The sequence below is a fragment of the Poecilia reticulata genome, chromosome 10, assembly GCF_904066995.2.
Source record: "Poecilia reticulata chromosome 10, P_reticulata-male-v2, whole genome shotgun sequence".
In the NCBI taxonomy this organism is placed as follows: Eukaryota; Metazoa; Chordata; class Actinopteri; order Cyprinodontiformes; family Poeciliidae; genus Poecilia; species Poecilia reticulata.
Window position 1 is genome coordinate 1,418,291 of NC_088839.1, and position 14,860 is coordinate 1,433,150.

General features: G+C 39.7%; 1 protein-coding gene across 4 annotated transcripts in view; it reads right to left on the bottom strand.

Annotated features, from left to right (window-relative positions):
- Positions 1–14,860, bottom strand: part of fbxo38 (F-box protein 38) — a 66,421-nt gene that overhangs the window by 32,415 nt on the left and 19,146 nt on the right. For all 4 annotated transcript variants that reach the window (XM_081611915.1, XM_081611912.1, XM_081611911.1 and 1 more), the window contains 4 exons: positions 9,405–9,498; positions 6,815–6,945; positions 5,897–6,067; positions 5,660–5,802 (listed from right to left, as the gene is read on the bottom strand). In XM_081611915.1, the coding sequence (XP_081468041.1) occupies positions 5,660–5,802; positions 5,897–6,067; positions 6,815–6,945; positions 9,405–9,498 (539 nt within the window). The remainder of the gene's footprint in view (positions 1–5,659; positions 5,803–5,896; positions 6,068–6,814; positions 6,946–9,404; positions 9,499–14,860) is intronic.

The following is a 14,860-nucleotide window of genomic DNA, read 5'->3' on the forward strand; positions in this document are numbered from 1 at the left end:
ATTTATCACACTTCAGGTATTATGTCAAGTACTGACGCCCCATTGGCACCAGGGGGCGCTTTAAGATGCGTCAGTTGGAATGTTAAAGGGGTGAACTCTCATAGGAAGTGTAAAAAAGTATATTATGTAATCAGTATTATTTCAACCCTAATACCAGAACATTTTCCTTTTTCTCCCCAGTGTTTCTTTCTTCTGGGTAACAAACTGCTCTCCTCAGTTAGGTCATGTTGCTATAATCCCATCGTAATCTCAGGCTATTCTCCCATCATTTTGGATCTCTCTCTCCCGGTCAGACCTACTTCACGGTGGTGTTGTAGTCAAGACCACCTAACCCGAGACCAAGTCAAAACCAAGACCAGCGCCCTGCGCTACATGACACAATAAAATGTGAAATATGATCAAAATTGCTTCTCAAATTGATCTGAAAGATTCACATTCCCTTAAAAACACCTAGATATTAAATACTTAGAGCTGAAATAATTTTAACCAATATTAAAAGCACAACAAACTCTTTGTTCCCCATCACTCATGTCAGAAACCACCTCTGTATCTGTCTGCACCATTAAACATATCAATTAAAGCAATGCACTAACTGTAAACAACACTCAACTATGAACACTGACCAAGGAGCAACAAGCAGGACGTAACCAAGCACAAGGTGATTGTTCTTTCTCTCCCGCCGCATGAAGCCAGGCGACACACAGTGCTGTAATGTCTGCCACATGACGGGTGACAAAAACAACTAAGAGCAATGAGCATTCTCTGCTTGCTTTTCCGTTCTTGTGTTTTATTTATTCGCTAATTAAATAAGTATGTTCTGCATCCAGTGAAAACAAAGATGTTAACAAATAAACTGGACAGTATGGTGTATATTTAGTGACATTTCTGCAGTTGTGGTATTGAAATAAAATTCAGAGTCCTCAATGCCCGAGCCGAGACAAGACTGAGACCAAATGCGGTCGAGTCTGAGACGGGACTGAGACCATCAAAAAGTGGTCTCAAGACCGGTCTTGAGTACTACAACACCACTTCACAGTCTCCGTGGTGTTTTAACTCAATTTTACTTAATGATCTTGTTTTTGTCAAGACTGTGAATGACCGTTTAGAATCGTTTGTCTCCTCTAATGTTACTCCAGATGTATCTGCAGCAACAATTTGGCAGACATGTAAGGCACATTTACTGGGGAGATAATAGCTTACTCAGCATATCTAAGAAAAACAACCACACAAAAAAAGTCTTGCCCTATCTAGTGCTATATCTGACCTGCAAACAAAATGTGCAGAGTCCCCTGCTCCAGACCTTATAAGGTTGTTGATAAAAAAAGGCTGACACTCTAGGCCAAGGAGGCGGTGAGATCCTGGATGAGCAGACCGAAGTTGACGAAGGTGGAGTTGGCAGGGCTAGGCTAGCTATCATGTTAAGACCTTTACTGGCAGGTCGACAGTTGTTGGTCCAGATGGAATGGATGGGTTTTGACCTGTCGAGCTGGAAATTCTGTTGAGACTCACAGTGGATGCATCTCCAGCGGGAGAGAAAAACGACATCCGGATGGAGGCACAGCATCACCGGCAGATGATTGGGCAGATGCCAACAGAGTCGAAAAAGCTCATTGGGTGAGTATCGTACGATGCCTGGCACAGGTTCAACGAGGAGTGACAAGAGAGTCCAAAGGAGCAAAATCCAGATATAAAAATTATTGACACACATTGTGGAATGGAAAAGTCAGCGAAGGATATGAAACCAATTGGCGGTTGACAGGTAAGCCAATACTGACCACCGTGCATCACTGACAGATAAGCTAATAGGAGACTTAGCACACAGTGGGTGCAAAAAAGAAACGGAAACAGTTGACAATCGCAAAACAATTAAAAAAAAGATCAAAAATAATGAACGTTTGCAGACGAGCAGCAGCAGCAAAAGCGCGCCAGTGTCCACTCAACCGGAAAACCAGAGTAATATTAAAGGGTATTAGACCTGCTTGAAAAGTTTGTACAAATACCTGGCTATAAACTGAACTTTAGTAACTGAATTATTTCCAATTAATGATGCAGCTACAGCATACCAACTCACTAGTTTGCCATTCAAGATCTCTCTGCAAGGATTTAAGTACCTGGGAATCCGTGTAACTAAGAATCACTCACAACTTTTTAAAATCAATTCTACTCCCTTACTTGACCAGCTGACTTACAGCGCTGGTTCATGCTGCCACTTTTTTCAGCAGGCAGGATCAGCTGCATCAAGATGAATGTTCTGCTGAAATTCTTGTGCCTTTTTCAGTGTTTACCAGTATTTATCCCAAAACATTTTTTAAGACACTCGATGCTTCAGTTTTTCAGTTTATATGGAACAAGAAACCTCCTAGAATAAGAAAGTGTGTCCTACCAAAAAATAAGGAAATGGGAGGGCTTGCCACACCAAATTTCTTATTCTATTATTGGTCTGTTAATATTCGTACAATGTTATTTTGATGTAATGTGAACTGTGAGATTTTCAAATGGTTACCAATAGAAGAGGCCTCATGTAGCTTTGCTTCCTTGTATTCTCCTTGTACTTTCATCTGCAACATCTCCTATATTAGATGTTGCAGAGGAACATATGCAACATCTGATGTTGCATATTCTATGATATTCCATATTCTATGAGTCCATATTCTATGGACTCATAATCTGAGTCCATAGAATATGGACTCAGATTAAGCAAAATTTTGGGATCCAGAGAATAGCTCTTTTATCGTCACTAAATTCTAATCCTCTATTTCAATCTTTACTCATTAACGGGAGTTTTTCAGTGTAGAAAAGCCATGGGCTTTTTTCTGTTAAAGACCTACACTTTTGCCTCATCTCCTCAATTATCTTTAAATTATAACTTGCCGGCTGTCCACTTTTTTTAGATTTCTACAAGTTAGAGAATTTATTTGTCATCATTTCCCGGGTTTTTAAAAAAATTCCTGCCTCCAAAATAGTTGATCAACTGGTAGAAATTGTTCCCACTCCAAAGGGTGGGAACAATTTCCCACCCTTTGGAGGTGACTTGAATGTCTATATATAGTGCGCATTGTTTTCCAATTTTACTCCTGGGCTTAACCAGCTTCAAGCTACTTGGTCTGATGATCTTAACATAGAGATTTATAATGAAATGTGGAAAATGTGGCGTTTTTGCTGTGTATTGCAGACTTCTGCTCAGGTCCCTCTTGAAAATGAGATGAAGATCTCAACAGGGTTTACCTGGTTAAATAAAGGAAATTTAAAAAAAAATAAAATAAAAGTAAAAAACTATTCTAGAATGCATTCATTCCTCATCAATATGTGCCTGCATTGTTCTAGAATTGTTCAGTGTAAAGTTGTCCATAGAGTACACTGATCCAAAAGTAAAATGCCTCGAATCTTTCTGGATGTGGATTCAAGCTGTGTGAAGTGTGGTTTGGGCCCAGCCACTCTCTGACATATGCTTTGGACCTGTTCCGCTCTATTCCAATTTTTGAAATCTGTTTTTGACTCCCATTCTGTAATCACCTTGACCACACTACAGCTTTCTCCACTGACTGCTTTATTTGGAACTTTCTCTCCAAAGACCAATTACTGTCACTCCATCATGTTGACCTTGTGGCCTTCCTCACACTACTGGCTAGATGTATTATTCTGATGCATTGGAAGAATCCTCTCCCACCCTCAATTTCTCACTGGATAAAAGATGCCCTTTTGTTCATGAAACTGGACAAAACTAGGCAAACTCTCAATGGTTCTGAAATCACATCTTTAAGAATCTGGTTGCCGTTTTTGGACCAATGGTTTGTCTTTGACGCTCGATGTGACCCCACGAGTGGTGCTCCCCTTACTTCCCTGTTGTAACGATATACACACTTTATCCAAGTCTTATAAGAATTTTAGTAGCACGGAATACATTAAGCCCTTCAGGTAACCCATTTTAGGTGTTTTCTGTCTCATTTATATTTTATTTACCTTCTGTAACCTCCGTTTACTTTTTAGTAGAGGTGTGCCAATCGCTCAAACTCCGACAGTGAACTCTCACACTGAACGTCTGCTTAAAGCAGCATTTAACTAAAATAAAAAAAAAAATTTGAGATATGTTTTAAAATATGTCTGTTATGTCTAGCGTAGTTGAATTTATTGCCAGATAATTTTTCCATTTTGCCAGATAACATAGTATCATTTCTACCTAAACCGAAAAATCAACAACCAATCCAGGCGATCAACAAAGATCGGTGATCGGCAGAGATCGGCCTCATGGGTGATCGCTATCGGAATCGACAGCAAAAAACCTGATCAGAGCGTCCCTAATTTTTAGTCATCTACTTTTTATCCATGTACTTATGAAAATAATTGCTGGGTTTTTGTTTGTGTGCCTTGTTTTATTTTTGATTCTTGTTTTGTCATTTATTAGTTTGTGTTTATTCTCCCAAGCACTCAAGTATGACTTGAATGTCTATATATAGTGCTCATTGTTTTGTTAAAAATCTGAAATAAATTTAAAAACAGAGATGCACAACAAACGGGAGATTTAATTAACTGGTGTTAATGCGGCTTTAGTATCTTTCCATTTTGTGTCTCAGTTTTCAATAAGCCTCACAGAAACTGTTTTAGTTGCTCGAGCTTTATGGGAGGAGTGAACAAAGCATTTGGTTTGATGCATCATATAATCAGGAAAAATAAAAAATAAATAATATAAAACCAGCATGAAGCGTGACTATGAGGCGAGAACGAAAGCTCCTCACTGGGCTGAACCTGCATGATGAGGTTAGCGGTGGTTCGTTAACCATTAACGCACCGGCCAACCGGGAACACATTCATGAACTTTACAGGGAAGACAGAGTCACATGCTGGGCAGCGTGTTGAGATGTAAACGCTGCATTTAATTCTTTGTTCACAATTAGAAATCATTCTCACCGCTCGCTCAACCTGCACCTCTGAAAGTTATTCCTGCAATCACATAGAGCTGCGCAACCAGAGCTAACGCAAGGGTTTTAGACCCCTGTGACTAGTTTGAGTGAAAGGAGGCGTGTGATCAGCGCTGAGGTAAACTTCAGCTCTTCTAGCTTTAAATGCATAAACTATAAACCTCTCTTTTAGGAATAAATCTGCCCCACCAACAGAGACACTTGTATCCTGGCTTTTAAGAAAATTAAGCGATTTTTAAAACAATTTTTGTGTTATTTATCTTTATTTTTGTATTTTTCCAAAAAACAAAAACAAGCAATGCTTAGCCTGGCTGGGGGCTAGTGAAGTATGGTGGGCTGCCAGGCTTATAATACACTGGGGGAAACCCTGGACTACCACGGCTCCCCAACCATCAGATTTAGTACATTTTCTCCAGTAAACTCTGGTACTGATATCAGCAAGTACCTAAATTGAAATACTCTTACTTGGTCTGAATAAAACTAGCATCAGGACACCATGTATTGAGAATCACTGGTGCATAGTAACATGAAATTGACGGCATGGAAGCAATAGGAAAAAACACCGGCAGTTGACTTTACCATCGGATATATTGATAACAAACATGAACGAAAACTTTGGTGTCTCTAATAAAGCATTCCTCACCCTAAAAATCTGAGTAATTTGCTTACTTTTCTTTTTTACATAACTAGAAAACCCCAATGCTTAAAGAAATGGATGATGTGAGGGAGAGTGTCTAAAATACCTTAGGAGGCTCTCTGAACATTTGGTCCAAGCAGATGAACTCCAAACAGGGAAGTAACTCTACAAAGTGGCAGAAAGATTCCAATCTGATAGCATGACAACGAACTAAGGTAAGGTCAACAAGACGGCTCCATCTGGAGTGATCTGAGGATGAAGGTAGCAGAAAACACATCTGCAGTTCCACATAGAGACTAAACAGTAGACTTTAACATGTCAGCATAAAAAAGAAGAGGTTTACCTGTGATCCACTGATGAGGGTTATGAAGGTGAGGACAGTTGTAGATAAGCAGATATTTAATATTAGTGAACACCTCATTTACCACCTTGATACCGATATCCGTGATGATGCCAGGGTTCTCAATGACATCAGCTAGGCCATATTTCACCAGCTCCAAGTGACTCATCTTACCTGCATTAGCAAAACAGCAGAACATTTACCTGTTTTCAGCAAGTTTATTATATATAAGATAATCATAAATAAATTTGGATTTTATGGCACATACACTAATTATACAGTTGCTATCGAAATAGGTTGCTCTTGAAAATGAGACTTCAAAACTTAATATTTACCCATATTAAAAGGTGAGGAAAAAAAAACAAAACAGACTAGCCAACTAATTTCCTACTTAGCACAAATCTAGGGAAAAGTCGTCTTTGTTAGTGTCTGAGAGCCGAAATTAAAACGGCTCTGAAGAGTGTATATAAAAACCTCATCTATGTTTTTTAATAGCGCATTCAAAGAACTTTTGTTTCCACTCAATGAGTTAAAATAACATTTAATTTCACTTTGGGATCAATAAAGTATATTTGAATTTGAAAAATGTTAACATTAGAGTGCATTTTCGCTAACAGATAGACACTGGCCTTTTTACTGATTAAAAACTATGTAGAAGTATGTTTAGACGGCTACAAGCCAATCAGAGTGGGAGGAGATATGTTCCATGTAAGGGTTAACAGCAATATCACCCGGAGTATTTTTTGACTCCTCAAATATACTGATATAATATAAATATACTGATTAGTATCAGTCAGAGTAAAAAATGAAACAAAAACAGGTTGAATGCAGCATACTTACAATAGCCACCACAAAAGAAAATTTCTTTTAGGCATGCTGACTTAACCACATTCTTTTCTAAGCTTTATGAGAAATACAAACATTGTAGAAGAAAATCATCCACATATCCCAAATGGAGCGTCTCAAACTGGGGGAACTCAAGTTCGGCCATTTTGAGAGCTGAGAAAACTCCATCTTTAGTAAGTGAAGGCTGGATTCGCAGTTCATGAAGCCTGTAAAATACAAATGGGATAGAATTAAACATCAACTTATTAAAATGTTAAAATAATATTCTCAGTAAATCAACAATCTAAAATGTTGAGGACTATTATGAGGCCCGAGCAGCAATAGTGGTGTGAAGGCCTATTTTATTTGCCATGTTTTTTTGTTCCCCCTCCCCTTTTTCCAGCACTTTGTGGCTTTTTGGAGGCCTTAACATATTAAAAAACTCAAACTTTACAGAAATGTGTCTTCAATAGCATCCAAAAGTGGATGTGGCCAAATTGCTCTAGTGTTTCAGATTCTTGGTCCTCAAGGCAAACTCCCCTGCATATGTTATGTTAGTCATCCATGAAATAAAATCAGCTGGGCAAGGCAACACCTCAAACATGCAGGGCAGTGTACTTTGACGCCAAGGGTGGAGAAACACTGCTCTAGAGCACCTATCTGAGACGGGCCAAACCCTACATTATAGAGATCTGAAACTTGGCATATAGGTAAATCCCTTCCAAAGCAAAAAAATTTAATTCTTGAATACATGTCCTAAAATGTAATTTGATTTAAAACCCTAGTATTTAAAAAGACACACAATTAAAATTAGAAAGAAAAATGGATATAAAAGGGAAGCACCAGAATAAATAACAGAGAAGGTAACTGAACCTGATGTGCTTGTTAATGAGAATGAAACACCAGCTCACTTAAACTGAATTCAGAACAGAGCAATTGACCTCTAACCAAAGAACGTGATTAGGACACATTTATCAAAAAAGTTGATCAAACATGTGAACTTCAAATTTGCCTATTTAAACAGCCTCATTTGTTTATTTAGCCTCCTTAATCAAAAGGCATTTTAAAAATAGATAAAAGAATATAACTCATTCTGAGCCATAAGCTAAGTCCTTGTGTTGCTCCTACTGCAGTGTGTGATTACTAGACACTATAATTGGTTCTTCAGTCAATCAGGGAATACCCAAACCCTGCTGATGTAGCTGACGTGAACTTGTTAGTAGACTTTCTTGCCCTCACTCCTGGCTAACTCCATTTTGGGCCAGACTGCAGCTCTTTTCTCCAGGTCCAATTTGCAGAAATTTTGTTTGTAGTGGTTGCCCAACTTCTTGCATGTCTTGGAATCTTTGGTGAGTTTCCAGAAAGTATCTCAGTGGTGCCTCATGCTGAACTGAATCGGTATTTGGCAGTGTCTTCCTTCTTTTTTCCACAACAGCGCAAAATTTGTGTCCACTGCACTACTAATTGGTGAGGCACAGTGTGGCGTGATCTTGGCTAAAATATCAACAACTTCTTTGCGGGTATCTTCTTTATGAATTTTCTTCAAGCCCTGGATTTTCAAATTCCAACTGCATTTAAAGCATTTGGTTCCAACACTCTTTCCTTCAGCGCCACTCTTTCTTTAATGAGCGCGACCACATCTTTTCCCAGGCCGGATAGTTTAGTTTTACAGTCATTTATATGAGCTGCATTCATTTTGGCTAGCTTAGAGATGTTGCCCACCATTATCATGTCACCATCTTGTTTGTCAGCTTGTTAATGGCTTCCACAATCAGGTTGCCGATAACCTCATTCTGGGACACAATTACTTTGCCGGGTGGTGTGTGTGTTTTGATGGGCGTTGGAGATTTTCTTTTGATTGATGGCAATGAAGCCTCTACAGCATATCCTTGGTCAACTGGAGTGCACGGCTTTAGCCAAGCTAGCAGTAGCCTCTAGAGTATCAGCTTTTTCCTGTTTCATATCTTGTGTTGTTTGAAAGTTGGAAAAACAAAAGTTCAAAGAAGGATTTTTATTTTAACAGATTTATAGGCAATATTAGTAATGTTTCTAGTTCTCAAAAACAAAGGTTCAAACTGTATATAGGGATTAGTGCATTACTGCTTAAAGGAAGCTGCCTGCCTGAATCACCACCTTCCCAGAAACCAGGGGGCTTTTAGAGCTGTGCCTTATTGCATTAAACTTCTGAATGAGAAACGCACTGAAAATTGCTCTTGATTTTATGTCTTTCCTATTTTCAAGTGTGTAACCTCTTGAAAAGTCTGCTGGAGAAAAGTCGCCAGTAGAGAGGATACAACAAACCTTGATACCATCATCTTTAGCTGACATAAACTCATTTTAGTACTTTTATTTCCAGCTAAAATGTGCATCTCTCTCCTCCTTCCATTGTTTACATTTGTGTTGCTGCACATGAAATATCTGACTTTCCCAAGACATTTTGTGGAAAATGAAGGAATTTGTCAGGAGAAACGCAGGAAATCAGTACTCTTGAGAATTAAATTTCAATTCTCAAGAGGGCACACAAATGCTGTGTAGCTCACAGAACATGCGTAGTTTGAGAGTGTATGTGAGACTGTCGATCTAAACAAAAACATAACAGTTCAACAGATATTCTCTCCAAGAATTAAACTCCATAATGATTAGCTGAATGAATATATAAAAAGTATTAACATAAACGGCTGAGCACCTGCGGGCAGCAGTGATAATGAGGTAGCCCAAGTCCACTTCCAAGGCATTCTTGCAAGCTCCAAACACAATGGTGTGAAGGTTTCTAAATCCTCCTAAGTAAACACATAAAAGGACTTAAAGACAACGTGACCATTTTATACTTGAAGAAATAAATTGTGTAAAAAATACCAAGGAAGTTTAAAAAACAAAAATATTAAAAGATACATTTAAATACATAAAAAAATAAGTGACTAATAAATAAAACTGAAAATCATAACACATAATGAATAAATCAGGTAGTTATTCCATAGGTAATTTAATAAAGAAGTCAATTAAAAGAGATGTATACATGTCTCACAGTATAATTTAATTACTGACAACAGTTACACAGTCTTTTAATAACTATACTTTTTGTAAATTTAGTCACATGGTTATTATTTCTGTATTTATTTTTAACTATGGCCAGATAGATCCTCCAAAGTCATGTGTTATCTGCATTATGCTGCTATAAGTTTTGGATGCTAGCGGACATAATGACTACTTTCTTCACTTTGTTGCTCTCTAATTTTATTATTTGAGGTTAATCCAGCTTTTAACTTTATATTCTGTGTCTGTTTTTCTCTCCAAAGATGTTTTCCTTTTATTGATGATAATCCCCTGTCTTTCAGTGATTAACCCTTTGGCTCTCCGAGAAGATAGCTTCTGCTGGGACAAACGTTATATGTTCTTTTAACTTACAGACTTGAGAAATGAGGTTTTGTTCTCCATTATTTGTCTTCTTAAATCTGAAGCGATGGCTGGTCACACTGAGCCAGGTTCTGCTCTTCCTGATAAAAGTTTTTCTTTTCAATCTTGATACATCTATGTACTGTATGAGGAATTGCTGCAATGTCAAAATTATATCACAGTGCCTTGTGAAAGTATTCAGCCCCTTTGAACTTTTCAACCTTTTTCCGCTTTTCAGGTTTTAAACAAAGATCTAAAATTTTTATTTTGTGAAGAATCAACAAGTGGGACACAACCGTGAGGAGGAACAAAGTTAATTGGATATTTTAAACTTTTTTAACAAATAAAACTGCAAAGTGGGGCGTGCAATATTATTGGGCCCCTTTACTTTCAGTGCAGCAAACTGACTCCAGAAGTTAGTGAATGATCCAATGTTGTCCTAAATGACTGATGATGATAAGTAGAATCCACCTGTGTGTAATCAAGTCCCCTATAAATGCACCTGCTCTGTGATGGTCTCAGAGTTGTGTTTAAAGTGCAGAGAGCATCATGATACTGGTCCAAGATACTGTTGTGGAGAAGTTTAAAGTCGGATTTGGATACAAAAAGATTTCCCAAGCTCTCAAGGAGCACTGAGCAAGCGATCATCAATCAATCAATCAAATTTTATTTGTATAGCACATTTCAGCAGCAAGGCATTTCAAAGTGATTTACATAATTAAAATAAAAACAGCATGTGACATTGAATAAACAGTGAGAAAGAAATTTTTTTTTGAAAGACAAAAACATTAAAACCCGCACCCCTTTTAGGACTTCAGTTAAAAGTCTTTTAACTGGGATTCTAACCCTCAGGGACTTTAGTCAAAAACACAGTTTGACAAGGACTCCAACCTCTAGGTTTTTAGTTGAACGCCATCAACTGGGACTCTAAACCCTGTAGAACTTTAAACGTCGTTAACTGGGACGTTTTCCGGGGGGCTTTACATCATTAAACGTAGAAAAGAAAAAAAAATTAAACATTAAAGACATAAAAACATGGAAGACATCAAAACCCGCACTCTAACCTAATTTAGCCATAAGCAACTCTAAACAGGTGGGTTTTAAGTTGAGATTTAAAGCATTTTCAGGCGGCTCAGGTGCAGCGTGACTCTCTTTAGTATTGACTTCCTGGGAAACTCTGATCTTGTGAGTGTAGAAGCAGAAAGGGAGGGGGGAAAGATGTGGGATGGGGGAAGGAGGAGGGGAACCAGTCATTCTGTTCACAGCCGATGTTTTATCAATTTGTTTTGGAATAGTTTGTTCTTGATATGCGGAGGGCTCCATCCTAGTCAGACATCCTTGAGCCTGTTATTCTGAAGCGATGGTCACATTGTTGTTCTTGTTGATAAAATGAAAAATGTTTGCAGTGAGCAGCCTTATTCCGTGTTTGTTAAGATTGCGTCCTCCTCTTCCAAAGAGGTGAAAGCGCTGCCAGTAGATCCAGAGGTTATTGATGAAGGTCACTGAGCTGGCAGAGCAGGTTTTAATCAGCCATTTGTTTATCATAAGCAGCCTGGAGTGTTTTTTGTCTCCCCATTGAGGCGACGGAATTGGACCACTGAGATATAACTTCGTTTTTAATTTTCCCATAGTGTCCAGAAGAATATTAAAGTCCTTTTTCAGAATCTCGAATTTTTGCTTTGCCAGATCGTTGGCTCCAACATGCACAACTAAGGTCTCCATGTTTGGCTGATCAGTGGTTAGAGAGAGCACTTTGCAAGTCAAATCAGATACAGTGTCACCAAGAAAAGAAACCACTCTCGTTTTCTTGGGATTGCAAACATGACTGATTCCATTTACTGCCTCATCTCCAACAATAAGCACTCTTGGCATACCTTTCGTTTTCCTGGTGGTCACTTTGTCCTTCGGAGCTTTGTGCGGTGGATGCGTTGGTTTAGCCTCATTGCTGATGTTTGAAGGTGGGTTTTCACTCAGAGGCTCAGGCTGAAGTGCAGAAAATCTGTTTTTCAGTGGGATTCCCACGGAGTCAGGACGTTTTGAGGCTGGGGCTGGTCGCTTTGTCCTTGGGAGCGGTGAAGTCGTTTTGGCTCCAGCTGCTTGTTTGCTATTCTTTGGCAGAGCAGGTGTTGAGGTTGAAGGTGGGTTTCGGCTCAGAGCCGGCCACGCCGATTCATCCAGGTGAGGGGTTCTCCCCGTTAGTCGTCTCACGGGATCTGCAGTGTGAGACTTTTGTTTCGGCTTGGCGCCCTGAACGATCCAGGGTGAGCTGCTTGGTGCGGGGTGTACGACCTCTCCGCTGATTTGAGGAAGAGTTGTTTCATATCCACAGGTAGCGTTGATCTCAAAGTTCACCTCCAGATGTTGAATCTTTGTTTCTAAAAACTGAAGTCATTGTAGAATACTGCTAACGTCCTTGGGATCGGACGGGGGCATTTTGCCCTAGTTCAACTTGGAGGTGAAGAAAAGTGAGGTAAAAATAAAAGTGAGAAAATCTCCTGGTCTTTAGGTTTGAAGTAATCCAGTTATGGTGTCGATAATGTGAATAAAACGATAAAAATTGTGACTTTAAAAATAATTCACAAGCAAAGTTATCAGTAAGGACGGGAGAGAGCAGGATAAGCTGTTCCTCCTTCAGCTGCCAGATCAGTCACTGGTTTTGTTTGACTCATATTGAAATGGGAGGAGTATCAGACCACTGCAAATCTACCAAGACCTGGCCGTCCCTCTAAACTTTCACCTCGAACAAGAAGAAGACTGATCAGAGATACAACCAAGAGGCCCATGATCACTCTGGATGAACTGCAGAGATCTACAGCTGAGGTGGGAGAGTCTGTCCATGGGACAACAATCAGTGGTACATAAATCTGGCCTTTATGGAAGAGTGGCAAGAAGAAAGCCATTTCTCAAAGATATCCATAAAAAGTTTTGTTTAAAGTTTTGCCACAAGCCACTTGGGAGACACAGCAAACATGTGGAAGAAGGAGCTGTGGTCAGATGAAACCAAAATCAAACTTTTTGGCCACAATGCAAAATGATATGTTTGGCATAAAAGCAACACAGCTCATTACCCTAACACACCATCCATACTGTCAAACATGGTGGTGACAGCATCATGGTTTGGGCCTGCTTTTCTTCAGCAGGGACAGAGCGATCAACACTCAGATTGAGATGATACAGGAGCTGAGCCACAGACTGGGTGCGATCCTGGAACAGGACCGTGGCCAGGCAGCAGATCTCGGACTCAGAATGGATATGGTGTGACCTTGGAGAATGTTGCTCACTCAGATCAGGCGGGAGATCCTAAATTTGGCTGTTTGGATTTGCCATTGAGAAGGACCAGTCTCGCTGGTCTGACTGATGTCAGCCTGACCTAAACAAATTTCTGCTATCGGAATCTGGCTCCTCGGGCTGGCCAGCTGTCCTCCCCTGGTTGTTATGTCTAAAGAATGCTCTATTCTGGTGCCCACCCCTCCCTGAGGACATCTGTGGTCCTGAACTGATAAGCTAGTGATGAACTCCGACATCATACTCACAATCACGTGCTTCAGTTGGGGTTCATGGTCTGACACACACAAAACTCACATGAGACCCGTATGCACGTCACACCTCCTCCTCGTACCCGGCTTGTTTTGTCTATATGTGCTTATGTGCTGGGTTTTTTTTTCTTCACCTCAAACTCTGCCCTGCAAAGAGCTGAGTGTGAGACAGACTGTTATTTTTTCCTCTCCTTATCTGATGTTTTTCTTATTTTTCCTATTTCCTCTGCAAGGCAGCGCCTGTCGGGCTGCGAAGACTCAGCCAACTATCCCCATTCTCCCACTACTCCCACAAAACTGATACGTACCCCAAGCGACTTGCAGCTGTAATCGCAGCAAACGGTAGAGCTACAAAGTATTAACACAAGGGGCCGAATATTGCATGCCACACTTTATAGTTTTTTGTTAAAAAAAGTTTATAATATCCAATAAATTTCATTCCACCTCACCATTGGGTCCCCCCTTGTTGATTCTTCATAAAATAATGAAAAAAAAATTATGTATACACACATACAGTGTATCACAAAAGTGAGTACACCTCTCACGTTTCTGTAGATATTTAACTAAATCTTTTCATGGGACAATGACACTGACACAATGAAAAGCAGTCTTTATGCAGCTTATATAACAGTGTAATTTTATTCTTCCCTCAAAAATAAATCTATATACAGCCATTAATGACTAACCCACTGGCAACAAAAGTGAGTAAACCCCTTAGTGAAAGTAAGTGTCAATATTTTGTGTGGCCACCATTATTTACCAAAACTGTCTCAACTCTCCTGGGCATGGCGTTTACCAGTTCACAGATTGCCATTGAAATGCTTTTCCACTCCTCCGTGATGACATCACGGACCTGGCGGTTATTCAGGACTTGGCGCTTCTCCATCTTCCTCTTGAGGACGTCCCAAAGATACTCTAATGGGTTTAGGTCTGGAGACATTTTTTGACCAGTCCATCACCCTTTCCCTCAGCCTCTTCAATAAAGCAGTGGTCATCTTAGAGGTGTGTTTGGGGTCATTATCATGCTGGAACGCTGCCCTGTGATCCAGTTTCCAGAGGGAGGGGATCAGGCTCTGCTTCAGTATTTCACAGTACGTATTGGAGTTCATGAAATGTGACTCCCCAACACCTGCTGCACTAATGCAGCCCCAGACCAGGGCATTCCCACCACCATGCTTGACTGTAGGCATCACACACTTATCTTTGTACTCCT